Raw genomic sequence first — 23,490 nt, forward strand, 5'->3', positions numbered from 1 at the left:
AGTGTACTTTGAGACATTTGCTTAGTGGGTGATCACCTAGGCAAAGAAAGTAAAAGTCATTCAAACCTTCCCCTGCAGTCTCAGAAGAAAGATGAGTGGTGGTATTATGTTATCACTGGGAATGGCTTTAACTACAACTTTGTGAAAATATAATGAACGAGGATATGTAAGCATCCCAAATGCCATTGCAAATCTAAGTCATAAAAAGTAGTGTTGTAAGGGGCATCCAGAGGTCACCCAGTCGGTCTTTTCCCACCCGTTATCCCTCTTGCCTCCATCTGCTCACATGCTTACTATGATTCACGTCAGTTTGCAAAGGCAGGAAGAATCACTTCTAGTGGTGGGAAAGGCTCAGGACTGAGGGAACTGGGCCTTCCTCATAAGCACCAGCCAGCGCAGTGCCTGCTCTTGTGCGCATGACTAGCCTGTCCTTTTGTGGCTGTCCCTCTCTGCAGCAGTGCGGCTGTGTTCCAGCCCTGCGTGCCTGCATAAAGGTAGTTAAGCAGGTATTCATCTTCTCGCCCAAGAACCTTTTGCGCATGTGTAGTCACACAGCTTGCACCTGTGATTGGAGGTGCTTGCTTTGTTTGCATTCCTCAACACCTTTTGGAAAGTGGATGGTTTTTAAGCAGTTATAAGGAGATATGAGGAATCGTATTGTCCTTGAGATGAACATCGGCAGCTCAGACTTTTGGGACTGGAGCAGACAGACCTGTACAGATCCTACTTTTGAAATTTTTGATTGCACAGGGAGCCTGTCAAACTCTAAGAACACCTGGAATACAAATAAAGAACTGTTAGATATTGTACCAAGTGATTATTCTCATCATTTTTTTTTTCAGAATGTAAGGCTTTATTTTTAACTAACTCTTCTGTTTTGAAAAGTACATATAATGAGACAAAGAGTGTTCGGAGGGTGGGACAAAGGAGGCAATCACGGTAGGCATGTATTTTCGTATTCAAATCTTTCTGTTAAACGGGTCCCCAGCTGCTACACTACGCTGCTCTGTCACCAGGACAGCCTGGGTACCAACTGAGCTTCACTGCTGCAGCAACGCATGCTGCATGTGGCATTTTGTCTGTTTTCCTCACCGTGGTGAAAGGGCCACTTGCCAATGAAAGTCAAATATAACAATCATCTCCTTTACCTCAGTGGGTACTATTTTAAGCACTGTTTTATTCAGTTCCTTTCTTTGCAGAAACAACCCTTTCCTTTGGAAAGAGGATGGAACTGCTTCGAATCACAATGACTCTGTGTGTGTCCTTTTGAGTCACTTTCCTCTGCTCGATGGCACATGCAGAATGACTGCATTGCACTCACTGCTCTTCATGCCAAGCCAGGTGTGCAATTCTCCAGACACTTCTCACTTCTTTAGTAGCGCAGTTGCAGCAGCTCTGGCCTGACACAAAGCTTCTGTACTTTCTCGATGCTGTTGATAAACAGGATCCTTCCAATCTGAACTTTACCCCAGGCCTCTTATGCTACTTGCATTGAACATTTCAAGGAACAAACCAATTTTGTCTTCATGAGTAACAGTTATCATTCCTTGACCAGTTTTTAATTACTTTTTTCATCTGAAGGTACCATTTGTAAACAAGAAACGCTGTCACAATATCAATCTTTTATCAAACAGTTCTAGCTTAAGAATATAGCTTTTGCTTGATGATAACATTTACTTTTCCACCTTTCATGGCAAGAAGAGAAAATACTAAATCCAGTCTTCTAAAGCCTTTGACTTATCTAGAAGTGGGTTTTGAAGAATGCAGCACTTTCTTCCGCTGCACTGAAGTTTTCTAACCTCCATCATCTTCATCTGTCAGCTGTTACCCTTCTGCTGAAGAAATAGTTCACTTCTTTTGGGGAAAAAAAATCACTACTGATAGCTATGTCTTTTAAGAGTAAAAATAGAAGCTAAAGTTCTGCAGGCTCAAATTTCACAAGGTTTCACAAAGAGAGCCTCTTCCTACTTCCAGTTTTTATCTGACACAGAGGGTAATTACCCCTTCTCCTTTCATTTTTCTCGAAGGACTGCAGATGGGTTCTTAAGCAAAAGATCTCCCTAGGGTCAGTTATAACATGACGCTGTGGCTTTGTAGGTCTTTATCTAAACTGAAGTTGTCATTAAAGCAAAGCCATGAAATACTAAAATGCTCATGTTGACATCACTAAAACTGGGCTTCAAGAAACAAATGAAAAGCAGGCTTGCCACCTCTGAGTCTTACTGCCTTTGGGTTTTTTGAGCACCAAAATACAGGACATAAACACCTAGTGCTAGGTCTGTTTTCAAATATTGGTGTCTCTGTCATGTGGCAGTGGAGCAGTAGTCATCGTAACCTTGCAGAGCTATTCCGTACAGCAGGGTCCTCTGATGAGAAGAACTTCCCAAATGGAAGTTTAGCTTTCCCAGTCACAAATGCCAAACCACCAGTGTTACCAGGAGATGAGAAGAGAGAGCAAGTATATCTAGTCTTTGTGCCTCGCCAGGACTTCTTGGGGAAGTCTGACCGTGATCTGAAAGATTAAAATAGAAAAAGTCTTCATGTAACTAGTGGTTTGACAAGAAGCACATTTGAAATTCGTGTGGCGGTTTACTCGTATATTTTGCGTGAATCCATTGAGTGAAAATTGTTTAAAACATCAAGTGGATTTTGATTCTCCTGCAAAATTCTGCTTTGTGTGTGTTTTTCTAGATGGCAAAAAAGTCAGTCTCAAGGGACTGTGGCAAATAATTTTCTTTCCTTCACAGAAGAGGCACAGACGCTCAGGAACAATAAATGCAACGTTCATTTCTGAGGTGACTGAGAATTTTTGTTTGATGTCTTGACAGAACAAGAGCTAAAAGAGTATGCCGTACATTATCATTCTGGCTAGTCAGGGCTTGACAGGCATTTCTAGTAAGTGTCCTTAAATAATGGTAGTAAGTATTGAAAAAACTAGGCCACAGAACTCTCAGATGGTAGTAGTTACACCACTGCTGGTACACAAGCCATTGCACGGCCTGGCACAGAGCAAAGACTTCACCCTTGCCAAGGATGGCTTCTGCAACCAGTGCTGAGGATGTATGCAGATGAAAAGAGATTTTGAACCCCTGACTTAAGCAGTAGAGGCACTTCTGCCATCACTGTTTAGGTCAAATGCCTGCTCTGGAAAGATGAGGTTATATATTCCTGTAATTCTGTGCCGCTTCCTAGGCTGTTCCTATTGCTGTAGTGTCTCAGCCCTTTCAGCTAATGCCTTTCAGTGTGTCAGTACCGTTAAGGTATCACGAATATGGGTTCTTCCTCCCACTCTTTCTAGCAGGAGTGTATGTAATGACACGCAAGCAACCAGTTCACGTCTGGTAGTCCTCAGTAACACTTTGAGGGAAATGTAAGATTATAGCAAGTCTCCTGTCCTCTTGAGAGCTCTTCCAGACTGATACAGACTATCGTTTTTACCCAGAAACTAACTTAGAACTCTTAAGTTTCTATTGATGCAGAAGGAGTCTCCCAAGAAACCCAAAGTAACGGGAAAATTAGGCTTTTTAATATAGTTAAGGAAAAAAAATCAACCTAGCAAACAAACAAACTGAAGTGAAACCGAACAAAACTTTTTCTGTTGTATATAAAATAAGGAATATCTACTGATCTGTTTATAATGAATGCAAAGTGTGGGAATTATTTGTGCATACAAATCTCTCTTTGTTCTCAGCAGGTCGTTTAACTTCCCAAGTTCCAAGTGCCTCCCAAACTAGAGAGTAATACAAACCAGATTCAATTCCTCCCTCTTTCTGAAGAAATTGCTGGAAATACAAAAACTGGGAGCTGAGACTATGATTTTCTTAAAATAATGTTGGCAACAGGAAACCTTTTTTCGTTTTATAAAAAGAATTATGTAGCAAAAGCTAGGCTTTTCTTATCTCCTCCATCTCCAAGGCCCCTAACACAGAAACCTTCAGGTGCTTGCAAGTGTGTAATCCAGTTTGTTCTCTTATAGCAAAACTCAAACACTCTTCCTTCTTGCAATCTTTTTTTTTTTTTCAAACAAAAATATCTTTTCATGGTAAAAATTGTTCCCGTTGAGAAAAAGTTGTCAGAGAGTTTTCCACTCAGTCAAATATATATACAATTACCTCCTTTAAATACACACATTTTTACACTCTTTCTATTTCTGAGAAACCTCCATTGCTACTGCATTAAAAAGTTTGACCTTTGATAGTTTCATATTTCCTGTGGAAGGTGACAGCTAGAGCTATTCTAGCTCTTGGTGTTGTTGTTTGTTTGCTTTTTTGACTTTTGTAATATTATAACTTAGTGCTGTTAAGGCATAAGATACCATCCGAAATTTAACCTCGTATTGCTTCAAGACCTCGAAGCCAGTGAAAGGAGCTATCCTAGGGCTGAAGATGATATTTCCTGTAATTTTTAAAGTTGTTTATTGCTTATGCAGTACAGGGCTGAAGTCTTCTGCATGATTATGAGCTGAAACACTGCAATGTTGGATCTTCCTTGGTTTCTTTTTGAGTTCATTGCTGCATCATATCTTGATTTGGCTCTAACATCTTGTGGCCAAATTTGCTACATTAACTGCCATAATATATCCTTTATCTACACTAAGTAAAATGAAAATTACAGCCACTGATTTTTAAATAACAAAATGTTACAGGTTTGATAATACCTATTTAAGATTTTGTAGAGATAATATGAATAATTTGTGTTACAAGCAGGAATTTTATGGGAGAAGTTACTGAGGATGACGTGTAAGGGCTGGACAGCCCTTATGTATTATATTCACTCAAGAAGTGTTTCCAAATCACCCTAATGTAGTTCTGTGTTATGACTACATTTAGACTTCAGCATCTACATTATACTTCAGAATTGCCTTTGGATGAGATCCACTTCAGTTTTCCTGGAAGAATGTATGTGAAGCCATCAATCATGTATTTTTAGCACATTTATGACTTTGTAACCCAAAAACACTCAGATAACTTGATCTGGTAATTCATTCATGCCAACCTAATTTACAAAGGCCTTTTCTGAACTCCAGGAGCTGAATGGCTTCCACATTGCTTGTTTTTTATTGATTTTTATGGTGCTTATAATGCTAAGTACCTTTATGGACTAGGGCTCACTAGCATTTCAGTAATTCTCACTATGTGCTAGGTCTATGTTAGTGGTGAAAATATTCTTTTCTTGTCCTGGAGAGCTGTACTGAAGTTTGTGTTTTGCTAGAATCAGTAGGAGAGAACAAGCACCAAAAGTCTCTTGCACTCAAAAGTGATTTGTTTAAGCTTAGCACAGGAAAAGGGTACCAGTAATTGATCTAAGGGTTAGTCTTTTTTTTCTGAGAAAGAATACATTTGCTAAACAAATTGGAAGTTTAAATATGGTCACAAAATTAAGTCAGAGCAAAAGACACTTCACTCCTCCCAAAAATGAGATGATGACAACATTTTGGTTCTGCATTTTCAAAATGATCTTTTTTCATTTTGAAAACTGCAAAACATTTCACTTTTAAATTTTCTGAACAAAAGTATTTCACTTTATATTTCAAAAACATTTTCTTTTAAGAATGATGTGCATATTAAAAAGGACTTTAAAAGGGTTTAAATTGCTTGAAAATAAAATAAAACATTTCTTTAAGCTAAGTGAAGTGTGTGTGGTTGACTAAAATGAAAGTTTCCAGCTGATTTGCTCAAGCAAAACAAAATCTTAAAAACCCATATTTCGTTTTGACCTGTATCCCCTTTTTTAATTTGATTTTTCATTTGGTCAGTTGGTCAAATGGAATAACCTCTCATTCTACTGGCCATGCTTCTAGGTAACTCAAACATCTTAGCTTCGTATTTGGCGTTATTCAAGCACGTCTTACTGTCTCGCTCATTTTATGAAGGGAGAAGAATAATTTTCTTATTGCAGGAGTCCAGCCTTGCCATCAGATCCAGATCTTCCAGCTACAAGTGAAAAGGTAATTAGCAGCTGTCTGTCTTTGATCTGAAATGGTGAATGGCCTGGACTTTGGATCCAGTTGCCAGAGATGAAGCTGATTTTGATTCACAGATCCAAGTCCAAACAATGCAAGAAACTCTCCCATTCCTCTGGGGACAAGGGAGATGCAGGACAATACAGAAACATAAATAAATAACCAAACGCTGAAAAATCTAGGAGACCTCATTACCCAGCAATGGATGCTGGAAAGGGAGGGGGAAGGAGCCGGGGCTTGCCTCCAGCAGTCCTGCTGCTTCTGTGGATATGCAGCTCTGAAGCTTTACAAACACACACAGAGGCCTGTTTTTTTCCCTTCTGCCATCTTACTTTTCCAACAAAAGTAACAAACAGAGGGGAACTGAGTGGAGATTCACTTTCGATTTTGGACTCGTTCCAATCAGTGGCTCTATTTGGGTTGTGTCAGGAAGAATTGCTCCCCTCAACTCCCTCCCTCTGACCTGAAAAAAAAGTCTTACCTGATACATAGAGTTTAATTTTAGATTTCTGTGTTTTGCTGAAGGGAGCCCCAGTCTGTTTATAGATGCAAGTATATACAGCTTCATCCTCTAATCGGACATTGGAGAGCTGTAGGGAAAAGTTGCCATGCTTCACCTCATCCAAAAAAAGACTAGTTCTGCCATGGTAGTTTGTATCCTGGCCCACCAGTGAATCTTCTCCATTGTGAAAAAAATGCACTAAGATAGACTCTATCTGCCAGTAGACCTTTGAATTGGAAACATCCATCTCCCCAGGAGAGGGGATGGTGCAAGGCAAAATGACAGTTTCTCCAACGAATGCATAGCACGTTGTGTCTGGTTGACCTGCAATAAAAAGCAGACAACTTGCTCAGTGGGCATCAGAGATGAGGACACCAGGTTTCCTGTAAGTTGACTTCCTTACAAATTTATTGCCTCTCTTCCCAGCCTCCTCCTCCCCTTTCTTCCACTCATGTCCTTCTACTCCCAGACATGGAGGAGGCAGCAGGTGCTGTGATGTGACCTGAGGCCCATGTGGTGTGTGCTGATTGCCCCGCCAGCTGAGCAGATGTTGCTGCATGCGAGCTGCATTCACTTCTTCAGTGCTAGCACTGATCTGAGTTTCCTTAGCTGAGGACTTTTCTCTAGTTTCTGGGGATCTTAGTCTTGGAGATCAGGTGTCAGATTCAATTGAAATTAGTCAGTTTGCAAGGGGAGAAAAGCATGCAGGGAAGCGAAGATTGACAGACAACATGACTAAACAAGTTTTGTTTTTGTAGGAAGTCTGGCTACACAAAAGGGAAGTGTGAAAAGGGTGTTATATTGTCAAGAGAAGAATCCTGGAAAAGTTTGATCTCCCCCGACAAAATCTGGCTGCAATGAGTTATCTAACAGAGCTGACAGGAAGGTTTTGTAGATGGCAGGAGTAGGCTTCTGGATGCAAATGGAATAGAGGCCCTTATGAAGGCTAGCCCTGAGGGGAAGGCTAAGGTTATGCTGAAGTCTGACTAGGTGATATTATGTGAGGTTTCTCACTGAGGACCTTGACACACCTGAAGGACTGGAATGGGGAGTTTCTTGGCCAGAAGACTGAAACCCTCCTGCAGGGAGCACCAGGGATGGTGGCAGCCTGCTGCTGGGGTGCCTGAAGTGGGATGGGCAGTGCTTGTCTGCTTTGCCTTGTGAGCTCTATGTGTAGGATGTGGCCTTGCACAGGTCTTTACCCTTGAAAAAATACGCACTGGCAGTGGCTTTCACTTGCAGATGTAAGAAGCAAATGTTATTTTTTTTTAAAAAAAAGTTTTTTTTTAAGTTCTGGCAAGAGTTTTAGATTATCAAGGTGAAGCTGAGTGCAAATTTAAACTTTTTATATAGATAAACAAGGATTTCTGTAGGGAATATACACTACTTCTTCAGTACCATGTTGTAAGCTATGATCCATTATTGCTGTCAGAAAATGACTCTTAGCTGAAAGTTCTATCATTGTTATACTGAATTTCTGTATAGAACCTTCAACAGGTAAAAAAAGTACCTAAAAAAAGCCAGACATAGCTGTGCTACAGCGTGGCTTTTCAGCAAGAGATGGGCTAGTTATTTAGCAAAGCACGTAAAAAACGGGGACTGCAACTGCCATAGGCTCACAATCTGGGGTAACTTTCAGCTCTTTGGTCACTGTACTAGCCCCTAGATCCCCTTTCCCTGAGTCTGAAACAAAACCAATAGCTGGATTTCCCTTGGGCTTCTTATATCCTTGTGGTCAGATTTCTATAAAGAGCCTACTTCCTTCTGTTGCTACATGGGAATTACTCAAGGACTGGTGTGCTGGGCGGTGCGCAGAAGGTGGTGCAGGGAAGCTCATAAAGCCTGAGTTTTAGGCCATTGATGATGGCACCTTTTGTAGGGCAACCAGATTTGTGTATTAATTATGTACTGCCTATATGGTGGAATCTGAGATGCCAGTAGGAGATCTGGAGTCTGTCTTGTTTCCAAATGTGGAAACTTGAGTCTGTTCTGTTCACCGGGCTATGAGAATGCTACCCCAGTTCTGACAAAGAAAGCGAAGAAAGATCTGGGAATAATGGATTAAACAGAAAAATGCTCCAGTGATAGAAACAAGGCAACAGGGAATTTTTTCTCTGGTGTTTTTGAGTATCTATGAGCTTGAATTGAAATGCGTTAGCCTAACAAGGCAACATCTTGATTTCTTACAGGCACTTCTTGCTTATATTCAGAAGTAAAGGGTCAGGCTGTCTGCAATCCCACTTCCTTGCTCAGAAACACTGAACTTGTGGTTTCTTATTTTAAGGGGGAAAAATGAGCCATAGGGTAGTTACTTAAATGCCTCAGGGTGCTTGCAGGTGTACTGCTCCACTGAAAGAACACAACTTGAGTGGCAACAGGCTTTTCACGTTGCTCCATGGAGACATACGAAAGTTCTCTTTTAAAATGACAGTCATGTTCCCAGAAGAGAGGGAACAACTAATTCAAGACAAAGTATACCTTTCTGAGCCACTGCAGCACCTTCTGAAAGCAAGACACTCCTGAACAAATAGAATATTCTTGATTACAGGCAGAAATATTGCTGAATTTAAGCTTAAAATGGAAAAATTGCAGGGAGTTGTTCCTGTAGCTCTTAGAAGACTCCTTTAGCAGTACATACTAACATATCTTTTTCATATGAAAGATCATGACATCTAATATACACAAGGCCAGAAAACCAGCCGTGATAGAACTTGGCAGCGTACGTGCAAAGACTGAGAGCGAGAGAGTGTTCCAGAGAGTGGCCTGCACAGCCTGGGCCACTCATGTGGTTGGACCGCAGTCCTTTCACTGATCTGGTTATCCCTAGAGAAAGCCTAGCACCTTAATAGATTTAAATACAAAACCAGATGCAAGACAGTTGGGGTTATAAAGGTGACTTGGAATCTGAATCTTCAAAATTATGGAGAAGGGGAGTTATTCTAAGGACATGGTCAGGATAAACTTTATAGGTAGAGGTCTGTGGGCCTGAAATACCTAAATCTTGAAACCACTCTTTCCATTATAGCGTATCTGAAAGCTATTACCTATACCTTGTCTTGGAATGGGACGAAATGCATTCAAAGCAAAGCATATTTCTGTTTTGCTCAGCTCAAAGATTCTCACTGGATCATTATCATAATTGCAGTTTGTGTGTTCATGTGTAGATATTTCCACAAATTCCTAGATGAGTATTATGGTATATTTACCTCTGGGTAGAGATGCAAACAGTAGGCAGGCAACCATCCAAAGAGCAGGCTCCCTAATAAAGTGAGAGAAATAGAGAAATGCTGAATGTTTTATTGGAATGCTACAGCAGAGATCAAAGGCTTTTTCTCTGGCATAAACTATGCCCTGTTTCACAACTTCCTCATCTGTGAAGAAAATCTGGATAGAAATCTGCATGGATTAGAATCCTTGTCTTGTTTCATCTTCTAGTCTTTGGTGTGGATCACAACTTTTCTCTTTACATCTGAGCTTTCTCAATGGCCCTAAGGGGATGTGGCTTCAGTCACAAACAAACACCAGGTCCATATTTCCTTCTTGCGTTCTCATGTGGGCGAAATTAATTGTATATACAGTTTACTCTTGAAATTATTTTTCTTTGATAATGAAACCAAATTCCCTCTGCCTCCAAGCTTCAGCTGCTCTGCAACAGAAGAAAAACTAGCTTACCATTTCATTTTTGTGGCTTCCCAGTTGCTAGGAATCGTCCCACGTCACTAACTTCACCGAATACTTCAGCTGTGACTTTTGCCACTACAAAAACAAAAGAGTGAAAAACACTTTTTCTTCCCCCTCCACAAGAGCTTCTCTAGAAGGGAATAGGATGTTTACTGCACCTAGTGCTTGGTTTGCTGAGGTTCAGTCTTTTTTCTTTCCCTCTGTATATACAATACTAGGAATTTATTTTTACATGTAGGATGGATGTGAGTCACAAGCCATGCAGTCGGTGACCAGCCCTGAGCTTTCAGCCCTTTGTAGGGGATTCTTCTATAGCCAACTGGGAACAGAAAAGATGATGAAACCTAATGGGTGTTTAGTAAAACCATATTTTTCAAGACCTATAAACTCTATATCCCTACAACTCTACCAACTACCATCCAATCTGCACATCCACCAACAAAATTCAGTCAAAACTAGTAAGCCTGTAAGGAAAATACTGCTTAAAACATCTTTTTAGTAAGCTCTCTGAGGAAGCTGTTAAATCAGATACATTCTCAAGGAGGCAGCAACCAGAGAGTAGATTTGGGGCTCCCCCGCTCCCTGTCCTGTTCCTACCTCCTCTGAGCACCTTACAGCTCATGGAGTACAACTACATGAGTGATCATTCCTCCCCAGCATGCTGCAGAGGTGGTACTGACAGTGGAACAGGTGGTTTAGGCAAAGGGCGTCTTCTCTTCCCCCTGGGCTGACTATATGTGGGGAAGCTGATGGTACCATTCTGCTGCCTATATACTTCAGGTGAAACCATGTTTCCTCGAGTAAGCAAGGCCCCAAGGGCAGCCCCCGGGGAACTCTCTCATCCTACAGGGGCTGGAACTTGCGTGCTCATGCTCTAAAATCCAGTCACAAGAGGTGAATTTCTGTGCTTCCCCCCTCTCCCTTTGCAGTCAAGCCTTGGTTACACTTCATTTATCAGCCCCTTCCTGATACCTATTGCAAACCATCTGGCTTCTCTGGCTTCTTATAGCAAGCAGGAGGCAAGCGTCAGCCAGGATTCCTGCCCTGGCCCTAGATACGCCTCCTCCCCACTATGCCTCTGGCTGAGCTGGACTGCGAAGGGTTGAGCTTGGGTGGTGACATCCAATGGATGTCTTTTGTGTTGGAAAGCTCGAGGCATTTCCTCAGGAGATCAGTTCCTCTACTCTTATTGTAGTAGAGCCTTAAAATATTCTGCTCAGCATGAGTGACTTATTTTTGAGAGAGAGTGGAAGGCTACTGGTGTGCTTTGTTGCTCGGTTTTGAAAAGAACAAGCAGAGGATGTGTAGTGGCTGGCGTAATTGGCATAGTTAAGTACCATGAAACCTTTGCCTGTTTGAATTGTCTCATGGATTAAAACCAGTGTGTTCTGCATGTTTCTGATGAACTTCTCCTACGGTTATCTCCTTCCCACTTGTAATAGTTACTTTTCCAGACAAGGGTATACATTTATGCTAAATGCGCTTATCCCATATGTGTTTCCTTCCTGTCTTCCTTTAGTAAACGAAACTGAGATACTGACAGTCAGTTTTATCTACCTGACTAGTCCTCCATGGTGCTTCAGAGTTTAGCCTCCCCCACCTCAGGCAGCTCTGTAGAAAAATACCATCAGCAAACCTCTTGGCCTGGCACTGGGTCAAGAGCAAGGTGAAGCTGGAGGGAGCATGACTCCACACTAGCTTGCGCTTATGCCAGAGCAAGTCTTGCTCTAGGCCTGAAGGAGGGCAGCCTGGCTGCTGGTGCTCTGCAGCAGTGCTCTGTAGAGCTGCCGTAGCCATGGCCACCTCTTCCTGTAGGTAAAGTTGGTCTTTCTGTTATCTCCTTATGCAGAAGGAACTCAAAATCTGGTAGATGTGACCAACTAGCAGGTCTGTGTAAAGTAGCAGACAGGAGTGACCCAGAAGCCAGATCTTATAGAAGCGATGCCCTTCCCCAGGGCCGTCCATTTTCTAACAGTTTTAATTCTGACTTAAGAACCAATCAAAGGTGTTTTTTCCAGCCAAGCCTGCTTGTTTGCATGTCTAGCTTTGACTAGTTTACTCCCACAGAGTCCCCTTGGGGTTTCTAGTTCTCACAAATGTTAGTACCAAAGTCTGGCAGGGTTGGTGGGGGGGGTGGGGAAGTGGGATCAGACCTGCAATACCAAACGGCATCCAAAGTACAAGTGACTTGCTCACTTTTGCCATCCACATCCTTCTGTTAGTTCCCTATGGAAGTTTAAGCTTGTTCATAAAGGTGGAGTAAGGAAGGTCTTGTTCTGTGAAGTAGTACTTAACCGCATGTGTGTTTTAGACTGTTTTAGCTGGAGCACCTGCCCCTTACTTTAGATTAATCTATTGTTTTGTTGAAATAACATTCCTTTCTGGGTTGAGCTGACACTGCTTGAAATGGCAATGTTCACACCCAACCTACACAAGGATTGCTAAACTGGAGCTCTGTTCCAGTCTCTGCACTTCACCTGGTGCAAGATGTTCCAGTCGCTATATGGATGAGGGTTTAAAATGAAGAGCTTCTATTTGCTCTTTCACGTCTTGCCCTTTTTAAATGCTAGCTTAAATGAGAAGGAAGTTTAGGAAACTAATGCTTTTTTTTCCTTGTCCCTTTTTTTGAAATTTAAAAATCGATTTACTATTCATTTGATCCTGACAAAGGAGTTATTTAGACTCATTTTTCAGAAGCTAAAACAATTAACTGAGTAAGACTTTGCAGTGAAGAATCATTACTTTGTATTTTATTTCTTCAGGGAATATCTCTCTTAACACACTAACCTATTTAAGACAAACTAAGGCATGCAAGGCAATTAAATCACATGACAAAACTTGGAACTTCGTGGCAACCTCTGTCATCTAATATTTGCATCATGGGTGGTGAGTCCATTTAGTGAACAAGCTAGCTCAGCCCTGCCACAAATGAAATCAACCAAGTAGGCGAATGAACAAATGTTCCAAGTGCCTGTAAAGTAGCAGGACTCTGTGTCCCAAAGTAGGTTAATTCCTGTTGTGTTGATCCACGAGGGGGGAGAAAGAAAGGACATAAATGCTCCTGGTGAAGCCTCACCTCCCTTACAGAGAGGTTAAGAAAATAGGTTAAGAGAATGATATTCTCTACGGGTGCCATGTTGACCGTGGAAATAGCGTTGCTACAGTTAAAGCATGGAGGACATTCCTCTGTGAACAGCTCTGCTGGTTAGGACCGCTGCGATCACAAGAAGGGAAAATGGGTAGAAAAGGGTAGAAAAGTTCTGCCCAAGTCAGGGGCCCGTGTTGTGTGCAGGTGTCTTTTCTTTTTTCTGTTGCCTTAAACCTTGCAGGCAACTGTTAGATTGGAGGCTGGCAGTGACCACATAGCTGGAGCATGATCCTATGGCACACCTTCATACTTCGTATACAGCAAAGAACGATCAGTTTGGGATCTAGACCAGAAAGGACAGCTGACCTAGGAACTGAAGGTCTAGAGAGGGATTGTGAGAGGCTGTTATGGGACGACAGGTCGAAGCAAGATGCTGGCCAGCCTGGGAGGGAGGTGCTGCAGCTGGAAGCCTTTCAGCACGGTGGAGGTATCTTTGCATGGTGCTCGCCAGGTACGATGCTCCGATTTAAAAGCTGTTGTGGACTAAGTGGATTTAACAATTTGGATGTTGTATTGAAGGGATTGATTTGTTTGCCAGCTTTTCCACTTGGTTTGCCAACCTCCAGTACTGGCTGAGTAACGTAGGTAAGACACTGAATGAACGGTAATACAAGCTGGAACTGACACGAGCAGTCCTGAAAGGCTTGGACAAAAGCGCATCAGAGGTGAATGAAAACCGTTGCCAAGAAGAAAACTGCTCATTATCCACCTGGCAGCACTTTGTGGCTTAGTTGCTGAAGTGCTAAAGTATTTCTTCCCTCTCCTTGTGTACTTCTGGCTTTCAAGAGCAAGTATTACACTCACTGGTCACTGTTACTAACGTTTGTGGGAGGGTGTGGTGGTGGTGGTGGTGGGGGGGGACTTCCTCCCTGACTTGATGAAATCCTGGCAGTGCCTTGAGCAAAGAAATGCCAGCCTACTATTCTTCATCCACCTTAAGGCCATCTTCTGTCATTCCTGTTCCTTAAGTGCTGTTTGCTCATATAACCACCCAGTCCTGTTACCCTTGCTAGTAGAAAGCTAATGAGTGAGCTTGCAAGCAGAAATTACAGTTTGGTTTGTTGGAGAAAGTTCTTATGATGCAACTGTCTGTACTGAAACTTGGTGATTGTTTCTGGTCTGATCTTATCTGAAAGAAACCTGTAAACAAAATGTAGCATCATTCAGAGAGCTGTCCTATAATTAGTTGAAGGAAAGATACCTCAAAGATTTCAGTGGGGACGTGCTGGTGGGTATCCAAAACGATAATGGCTTTCCCTTTTTAGGGTTTTAGCTTTGGCAGTAAATGATCCCAATCTGAAAGTAACTTTCTGGGGATTGCGAGAGATGGAAGGTGGTTCTCACGCAGCCCAACTGTTGTGTAATTCACCCTCATAGCTTCGGGCAGCTGGAGAAAGTGCCCTTTGCTTCCAAGGGGAGTGTCTGGAGCTTCAGGCTACAAGGTGTGTTGTGAGAGCAGCCAAGCCCTGCACTGGGATCTTGATTTTCAGGTGCACTGTAACAAAGGTGATGTGTCTGTGGACCCTGTGGATGGAGAGGCTGGCAAAGACAGCATGTGCCACTCGTGTAAGGGCGTCTGAAGGCTCATCTGTGTTTTTGTTGTTTGTTTTTTAGCATAGTCTGTAGCTGTTTAAAGCTACCCCGCTTTGTCCATGGGTGTCATGCACTCTGTTCACGCTTCCCTTCTTTTCCGCCTCGCCATGCTCCAGCCACACCTCCCGTGCTGTGGAGGTGGTGGGTGGAGTGCTGACTCTGTGCTTGCCTGCGTTTTTCCCCGTGCTGCTGGAATTTCCCACTGCCTACTTTTCCCACTGCCTGCACGGGCTTCTTATCGTGGGCCATGGTCAGGCTCTGGGGCAACTAGTCGGTTTGTTACCGACTTTTTAGAGCAGACACGCATTTATTTCATCGCAGGGATAGAGAGTGAATGAATGGTGGTACATGATTCACTCCCAGTGGAAAGCTGCGCCCCAGACTGAGTCCTGTGTGCTATGTTAGGAACTTATACACCCACCCCTTTCCCTGGCTTTGAATAAATGGTTCTGGTAAGGAGAATTATCCACATGCACAGAAATAAGATGGATGTGGGAACAGGAGTTAAAAATTATATATGACTTGAGTATGCAAGATTTGAACTCGCAAACACCTTCCCAAAGATTTTTGGGGAAAACAGCAGAACTTTGGATGTGGCTGACCAAAAAGGGAGTATGTACAAGTTAGTTAGCACAATCTAGTTACCTACTCATTCCAATTTCTAGATTTTACTGTTGATTTCAGAATAATTTTTCTGTTAGCTCTCAGACTGAAGCTGTTTGTGGCTTTGAAAAATGGGAAGGGTTTGAGTGGCTCAGGGGACCAAAGCTAAATGTAGCACATCTCACTACAAGTTTCAGAAGGAAGGAAGCATGCTCTTGGTACACAAGCAAGGAGAATTCAACAGTGATCAAATGATGCTCCACTCTTGTGGCTATGCAGTGCTTTCATGTTACGTTTGGTCTAACTTAATTCCCAGAGAATCAAGATCCATATAATCCACTAACTTGTCATTTCTGAGGAACTTTGGCATCTGTCATCTACTGGTTTCCCTCAGGTAAAGATCAGTCCATAGGTGAATCATATGTGTATGCAGATCCTTAAGGCATCTCATGGCCCTGCTGCCTGTAGGTTCTGTGTTATAGACACAGTGCTCCATTGCCACCAGTCCTGTAGTTTTCAGTAGTGTGTTTGCATCCTGTTCTTCTAAAAGGTGCTTTGTCCTCTAAGTGAGATAACTCTTGTACTAGATTTAGCAATTAGGTTTCCAAAACTCTCCACTGCTCTGCAGAAAGCAAAATGGCAAGGCAGTACCTTTCACTCTGTTTTTCCCCCCCCCTTTTGTTTTTCCTGTGGGCAAAGACTCTTGACTTAGGGAGCAGTTTCTGCCCTCTTAAAACCTAACCTGTTCTTGACCCCCACCTAGTCTTTGTTGTCCTAAGTCCTCCTGGGTTTCTGAAGGTTCTGAAGGTGCGTGGAAGCTCAGGGAGCATGACCTAAGCAGTGTATGCTGTATCCCACCCTTTCACCCAGTAAGCACAAGACCAGGCAGACCTATTCCCTGCGGCTAGTGATGTACAGTGGTCTCATGCCCTTTTATGAAACTTCTAAAGAGAAACCAGAAAGTCATTGTTCCTTTTTGCAATGCCTTTCTGACAGCCCCAAAGAAAGTTCCTCTTTGTCTCTATTCCTTTTTGTTCCTCTGAGAGTTTCCGCAACTCTTTATCTGTCAGTTCCAGCAGAATGTTTTTTCTCTTTTGCTGAATAATTTATTTTACAGAAGAATAGAGAGCTGGTCTTTTAAGAGACTGCAGTTGCATGAAAAAGGTGTATAAATGTGGGCTTTTGTTTTTTCTTTTAGAAAGCCTTAACGGACTAGATCACAAGTACTAATGCAAACAGAGGTGAGGGTTCCTTCAGCTGCATCAAAAAAAAAAAAAATATATTATATATTTTTCCCTCTGGCTTTGAAGGCAACTCTTGTCCAAATATCTGGTTCTAGTAATCTCTGACTCACATCTTGTTTTATTGTTGTATAGTTTCGGAAGAGAGAGATATTGCAGCATAAAATGTAAACATGCAAATAAGGACCTGAATTCTACATTGCAGGCTTTCTTTCTCTGGTGGTCTGCTCAAACTGACCCTTAAAAATCAGTGGTGTTACCTGATTCTGGAATAGTCTATTCAAAAAGCAAATAGCTAAGCCCATGCCTAGATTAACTTATTTAAAAGAGTCCTATAGACATGAATAAGATTACCGAAGTCAGTAAAACTGTATTTGCTGGATTAACACAGCACTGATGCTAATATTTCCAAACTGGATGATCTGAAGCTAGCTGTGGAAAATGGTTTTGAAGGGAGATATGATGCAGACTGGATTACTAGTACCACTTTGGAGTTGAGAGTTCAGCCTCTCTGAAAGTGCCATGTAATGGGCACCTAGTTATTGACACAATCTTTGAAAAGTTCAGTCAGCCCTCTCACGGCCTGTATGTGTAAAGGTTCAAGTTCTTGCTGGCCCTATGCTGAGGAGAAACATTTATAGGCTGTATTAGGGTAGGACGGAAGAGTGACATCGAGTTATCTCATTGCATTCCTCTGGCCCACTCAAGTACGTGAACTATTTTTTCTTTAGCCAATGTGCCAAATCATATGAAGCCCTGTATATAGCCTCTCATAAAACAAACAGCCAAAAATAACCACAACGGACTGACATTCATGGGAGGTTCTTGCACCCTGTGGGTGTAGTCATAGGTTTTTCTCCTTACTCCTTTATGTCTCCCTCTTGGGTAACTAGTCCTTTCCCTCCCACTATAGTTGTTATTTGTTTTTAAGGGGTTCTGTGCAATCTGGATTAGAGGCTCCCCAAATGAAATGACGCCTTCTCTTTGGAGGATTGGGTCTTTTAATGCTGCTGGTGATCTGTTGTGCGTAGAAACAGCCCCGCACCAAAAAAAATCTCCACCTAGATGAAGCTTCTGCAAAGAGCTTGCAGCTCCATTAGTATGATGAGCTAAACTTGCCTTTCACATCTAGATCACAAATCTCAGAAGGATTTGAACTTGTCCTTCATTACTAAGCCTCTCCAGAGGGGCCAGGATGCCTCCATATGTGTGCACGTGCAGAGCTCATCCAGGCTTCCTGGAAAAGCAGACGGAGCAGAGGATTGCTGCCAGAGACAAGGGAAGGGATGGAGCGGGGCTTGAGGCTGAAAAAGGGATGGGAGAAGCAGGGTGCTGCCCCCTGCTACAGAGAAACTGGTGTCGCCAGAGCAGCAGCTGCCCGACGTCTAACTTAGTGGGGCTGTGGGTGATTTTGTCTGGTGCATGCATGGAAGCAGGCACGTGCCTGACCTCAGCTCCCTGCTGAGCATCTAGGTTATCTCAGCCTTCAATGTCCTCAGCTGCTCAAGGCTGATAGGTCTCTTAAAGCCCATGAACAAGATTTCTTTTTCTCATTTTCTCCATCTCATCTCTACAGTGACTTGACAGAGTGCAGCTGAAGGGCCGTAAAACTCTTCCTAGCTGAAGGACAGGGGTTATAATTTAACAGTAATTGAGTTGCTAGGGGTTCCTGCCTAGTGTGAGTTGCGGTCTGTTTGTTACAACTTCACAAATGGCTAATGCACTGCAGTAGGATGAAGTCTACTGGAAGAGGAGGGGAGAAAAAGGGTGGAGGGGAGAGGGGCAGACTTGCACTGAATTAAACTGAAGTATAACTTATGGGGAACCTTAGCAAAATGAAAAAAAAAATGGAAAAATACATTTTCGGTCACTTTAAAACATCTCATCTGGCCTAAAACAATGCATGAATTTCATTTGGAATCAGTGAGTATTCCACCTGAAAATTCATTTAGTTTTCCAAAGGATTAAAATACATCAAATGGAGTTTTATGGGTTTTTTTGAAGAAAAACAACATAAATTTGTTATCTCTGAATGGAATGTCCTGACTGTTGCTAACATTTTACCTTGTCCTACGCATTATGCTCTATAAATGTACTATTCATGCAAGAGTGACGTATATAACAGGTCTCCCTAACTGCCCTGTGATTAACTGAAAAACTCTGGATTTATGTGAGTGCACATGAAAAGAACTGAACCCAAAGAAAGAACAGTATTGTGCTATTTATACTGTAAAGCTGCAAAAAATATTATCTTTTTTTTTGAAAAAAGAACCTGTCAGCATTTAGTGTCATTATTTCATAAATATTTGTGATAATGGCTTTAGCTGTCTATTACTCAATACATTATCCATTTAAAAAGTTGTTGTTTTCTTTTTTTTTTTTTCAGTCAGCAGCTGTCTTTCACACCAAGCTAGGGTTATAAAACCCCCACAGTAAATGTCATCAGTCCAAAGAAAAAAAGAGGAAAACTCCCTCCTTTTGAACTTTCAAATTAATATAATGGATAAAGCCTGGTCACAGGGAGAGAGGAAGAAAGGGAGATTCTGGGGTACTTTCCTAGGAAGCAGAAGGGAAACTATTTTGGGCTTGAAAGACTACTTTCAGATGATCGTCTAGTCAATAAAATGTCTTTATTATTTTTGTTTGATGTCTTATCTAGGAGGAAGTGTGACATACTAACTCCAGAGAATTTCCATTCTTCAAAATTGCTTTCCAGTTTGATACTGTGAAAGCAAGGAAAATCCTGGCCTCCAGACGCTTATTTTTGCTGGCAACCGTTGCCAGCAACAGGCTTGAGGGCTTTACATTCTGCCAGTTGCCCTTCTGGATAGTGAGTCATGTGTAATTCCCTCTCCTCCTACCTTGCATTAATTTGTGTATTGGTCAATTAAAAAAACCCTCTCATCAAAACAAGATGATGATACTAGTGATGCATATACACAATTCCACTTAGATACAGTGATCACTTAGTTTATTTTTTTCCTTTATCAGACCTATTGCTAGAGAATGCACTTACTTCCTGACTCATAACCCTACAGTTGGTTGAATTCCTATTTCTTGATAGATGAGAGCAGGAAGAAAGTTGTGTAGCAGATGAAGTTCAGAGAGTGATTATAAGTTTCCTCTAGAAACCAAGAAAACCCAAGAATACCCAAAAGGACTGGTGAGATAAATGAGACTAATTATGCTGTGGCCTTTGCAGGGTTGGACAGGGAAACACTGGGAAAAGTGGATCTGAAAATGGAAGCTTGGAGTGCCAGGGTGAGAGGAATTTAAAAACCTTGGATTGACCAAGGTTGATGTAACTTGCCTTGGCTCTTCCCCAGGGCACTGCCGGTAACTTGCAGCTGAACTGGCTGAGCTCTGTCTCTTCTTGGAGGGTGCGCGTACCTGGAGGGCAGACCTCTACGGTAATGGCTGGGTCTGAGCAAGAGATGCCACCTGACTTGTATCCTGGGTTTTTGCCTAAGCTACAAAATGCATCTTATTGGACATGCTCGTAAGCAACTGTTTGTCATAAAGCTTTTATGTCTCTGGGATTGAGCAAAGGTATTAAACTCGTTGATGTCACAGCCACTGAACCCAAAGCAGTTATCATCTGCCTGAGCTGACCTCTCCCAGAGGTTAAAGCAAACGCGAAGATGTCCTTTTCTTATTTTTAACCATTACATTGGCAGCCTTTCTTGAATAAAAAACCCAGCTAAGTGCAGTAAATGCAAATAACTAGGAAAGGGAAGAGTTGTTCCATTTACCAGAAGCCTGAGTTAACCTTCTTCATAAGTTACCCCTTGAAATGCACAAAGTACTTGCTGAGTATAAACTTTGCACTAGTAAGAACTTTGCATTAGGTCTTAGTGATTCAAGGACTCTTGAACCAGTGATAAAAATGAGGCTGACAGTTGCCAAATATTACCGGTATCAAAACAAGAAAAAAAACCCAAAACAAACAAACCCAAAACTTCCTACCCAACCCCTGATTTTTGAAAATATTTACAGATAAAACAGAAGTCTACATAGTCTTTTAATCCTAGTTGCGCTGGTAAGAGAGCTGAATATATCTACTTGGTTTTATAGGCATAAGAATATTGACATCCAGTTTAAATCTGTCCGTCAGAAATGAACAGAAATAGGCCCCTCAAATAGCCTGTGAGCACTTCATGCTTTTTTTTTTTTTTAAATAAGGTGTAAATAACGGTTCCAAGTGGAGAATAGCCATGCATTGAGTTAATGGGATGTACATACAATACAGAATATAGAACTATGTTGAGATGCTCAAGTTATTTTGCCCGGATGCATGAAGCAGAGAAATCTGGACAACCAGTTTGAGAGCTGAGATAAATGTATACTATTTTAGCGAGGCTGAGGGTAAAGGAAATATTTTGAACAATCAGTTTGGATGAATAGGAAAAAGATAAAGCAGGTATCATAAGCCCTTCCTAAAGCTCCTGCAGAGCCTCTACTCTGAAATGTTTCTCAATAATCTTAAAACTTTCAGATTTTGTTTCTAATGGTTGGTTTAAACAGCCAAGCTGTTTTAAGATTTGAAGCACTAATCTCTCAAGTATTGTAAGTGCGGTCAGATCTTGTTTTGTTTCCACCAGCAAAAGTACTTTTGTCTATTACCAATGCAATAGCATTGCATTTTTCCTCATCTGTAATCATGACCACCCAAGGAGGTGCTGGCCTCTTCTCAAAGCAGCAAGCTCAGGTTTTGGAAGCAAAGAGAGGAACTTCTTTCTTTTAAAGTGCTTTGACAAACTACTTATGTTTGCTTCCTGTAGGTGTGTTTCTATTCAGACACGGAATGAGGCAGAGGTGGCATCTTCCCATTTTCCCTTTTATAGGAAGGACAGTGTACTATGCCCGTATCTGCCTGCCCTCTTCTATAGGTAGATGTAGGAAATCTGAAAGTGATTTCATTTTCAGAATAGTGCATGGCTGTTTTCCTTTTCTGTTCTAGTTCAGTGTCTTCACTTTCCTGTTGGAGACTGTGTAGTCCTTGTGAATGATTTTAGGTGGGGGCTGTCTTTGGCTGGAGTGCTGCCCTTCTAATATAGAAGATGACCCTCCCTCAGTCCTGCTTGCATGGGGATGCCCAAAAAAAAAAAAAAGTTGGTGAACTACTTTGTAATAGAAGGGTCTCTTCTTCTCTTCTTCATCTGGAGAAAGCAAAGAAATAGGGTGAGACAGAAGCCACAGTTTTCTGTGCTGTCACATTTCCTACTGCAACATCCTTCGGTGACTTAATTTTCCCATTACAGAATGGCACTGGCAACCTCACAAGTCTTTATTTTCACATGGCACCGTTAGTCACTTTTTTTTCTTTAGGATCCTGCTCCTTGGAACATCTGGCCGCTGACTTCTATACTAACATGTTTTGAATGAATAATGGGTTAGATTTCACGTACTTCTCAATAGTAACTAATTCTAAAAGCCCTATCACAGCTGAGGCAGTAAGAAAGCAAGCTTAAGGTTTTTGAGCTCAGCTTCTCTGTCAGCTCAAATTTCAGTTTCGAAGTAAGAGCTCCTGGTCTGCTTTGAGGCAATGATGTTGTCTCAGACAAGCTTGGAGCTGTTAGAGGCATAACCCAGCAGGAGCCACAGTCTCATGTCTAGGAAACTCTGGAGAAACCACTGTTCAACTGCTGGGCTTGACCTTGCTGCTCCTCCTCTCCCCAGTGGCAGGGAGTGACTGAAATGCCTGAGATGGTGGTGTGATTTAGCCATATGATGAAAAGTTAAGACTGTGTAGTGGGGCAAAGAGCTCCAGGAGTGGACAAGGTGTTGCTGAGGAAGATAGAAGGATGATCTGGGCTAGTCTTTAGAGGCAGTCTGGTTCCAGGAAAGGTCCGAGGTGGAGATATAGGGTATGATTCTGAAGTACAGGCCCATTTATCCTACCCTACCACATTTACACATGTAGTACCCTTTACATTTCTGGCCCTTTAAGCTAGCAGATGCATTTATGCCTTTATTTTTTTTTTTTATTTTATTTTTTTCAATGTTTGTGCCCTTCTAGTGGCTTTGCTTCTAATTAGCACCTATATGCAGTAAAACTACTTTGTACGGGATGACGTCAATTGTGCATGCTGGAAAAGTAGAAGGGAAGGCTAATTTGATATCCATGCTATCCCTAGTGTTTCCTATTGTTACTGCCAGAGATGAAGCACTAGGCTAGACTTGTCTAATCCAGCAGGGCACTTCTTATTTGGGCAAGAGCTGTAGCTCTCATCTTCATCTTAAAGACAAGGTAGGAGACAACTATGACAATAGATGAGGAAGTTCAAATGATGTTACTAAAACGGAGTACAGGTTATATTGCAAAGCATGCCCTAAGAACATAGAATTACTAGCAGTCAGGTTGAAAATGCTTTGCATTGGACGTTGTCTTCCCAAACAGAATGACTGCGGTGAGGGAAGACAAATTGTTATTCCATAACTGCTACAGGAAAACTACATAGAAGTGCATGAGACAGGATCTCAAATTCTCATATGGATTCTCTGATGTCTCATTTTGCTGTTAAAGCTCGTGTGATACCTCTCTCCAATAGAAATTCTCTGGACTCTTAGAAGAGCTAACTTGATGGGGTTGTTTTGGTTTTCTCTAGCCCCAAGGAAGGTACTAACAGAATTTTATCATCTGCTCTTTCTCTTAATTTTTGAAAGACCTGTCTAATGGCTATGAAGGATGCTGAGAAGAGGAGGGAAGAGTTGGACCGCTGCTTCGCTTGATCACATAAGCCTCATTTCTCTTAAGAAA

General features: G+C 41.9%; 1 protein-coding gene across 6 annotated transcripts in view; it reads right to left on the bottom strand.

The window, feature by feature from the left end:
* Positions 1-829: 829 nt before the first annotated feature.
* Positions 830-23,490, bottom strand: part of LOC104147159 (ICOS ligand-like) — a 35,552-nt gene continuing 12,891 nt past the window's right edge. For 5 of the 6 annotated variants that reach the window (XM_068915745.1, XM_068915716.1, XM_068915735.1 and 2 more), the window contains 4 exons: positions 10,137-10,220; positions 9,671-9,723; positions 6,444-6,788; positions 830-2,512 (listed from right to left, as the gene is read on the bottom strand). In XM_068915745.1, the coding sequence (XP_068771846.1) occupies positions 2,409-2,512; positions 6,444-6,788; positions 9,671-9,723; positions 10,137-10,144 (510 nt within the window). In that variant the 5' untranslated portion in view covers positions 10,145-10,220 and the 3' untranslated portion in view covers positions 830-2,408. Of the gene's footprint in view, positions 2,513-5,851; positions 5,934-6,443; positions 6,789-9,670; positions 9,724-10,136; positions 10,221-23,490 lie in introns of all 6 variants that reach the window. The other variant, XM_068915757.1, reaches the window with a different exon arrangement.

This window comes from Struthio camelus, chromosome 1 (assembly GCF_040807025.1).
Source record: "Struthio camelus isolate bStrCam1 chromosome 1, bStrCam1.hap1, whole genome shotgun sequence".
Classification (NCBI taxonomy): Eukaryota; Metazoa; Chordata; class Aves; order Struthioniformes; family Struthionidae; genus Struthio; species Struthio camelus.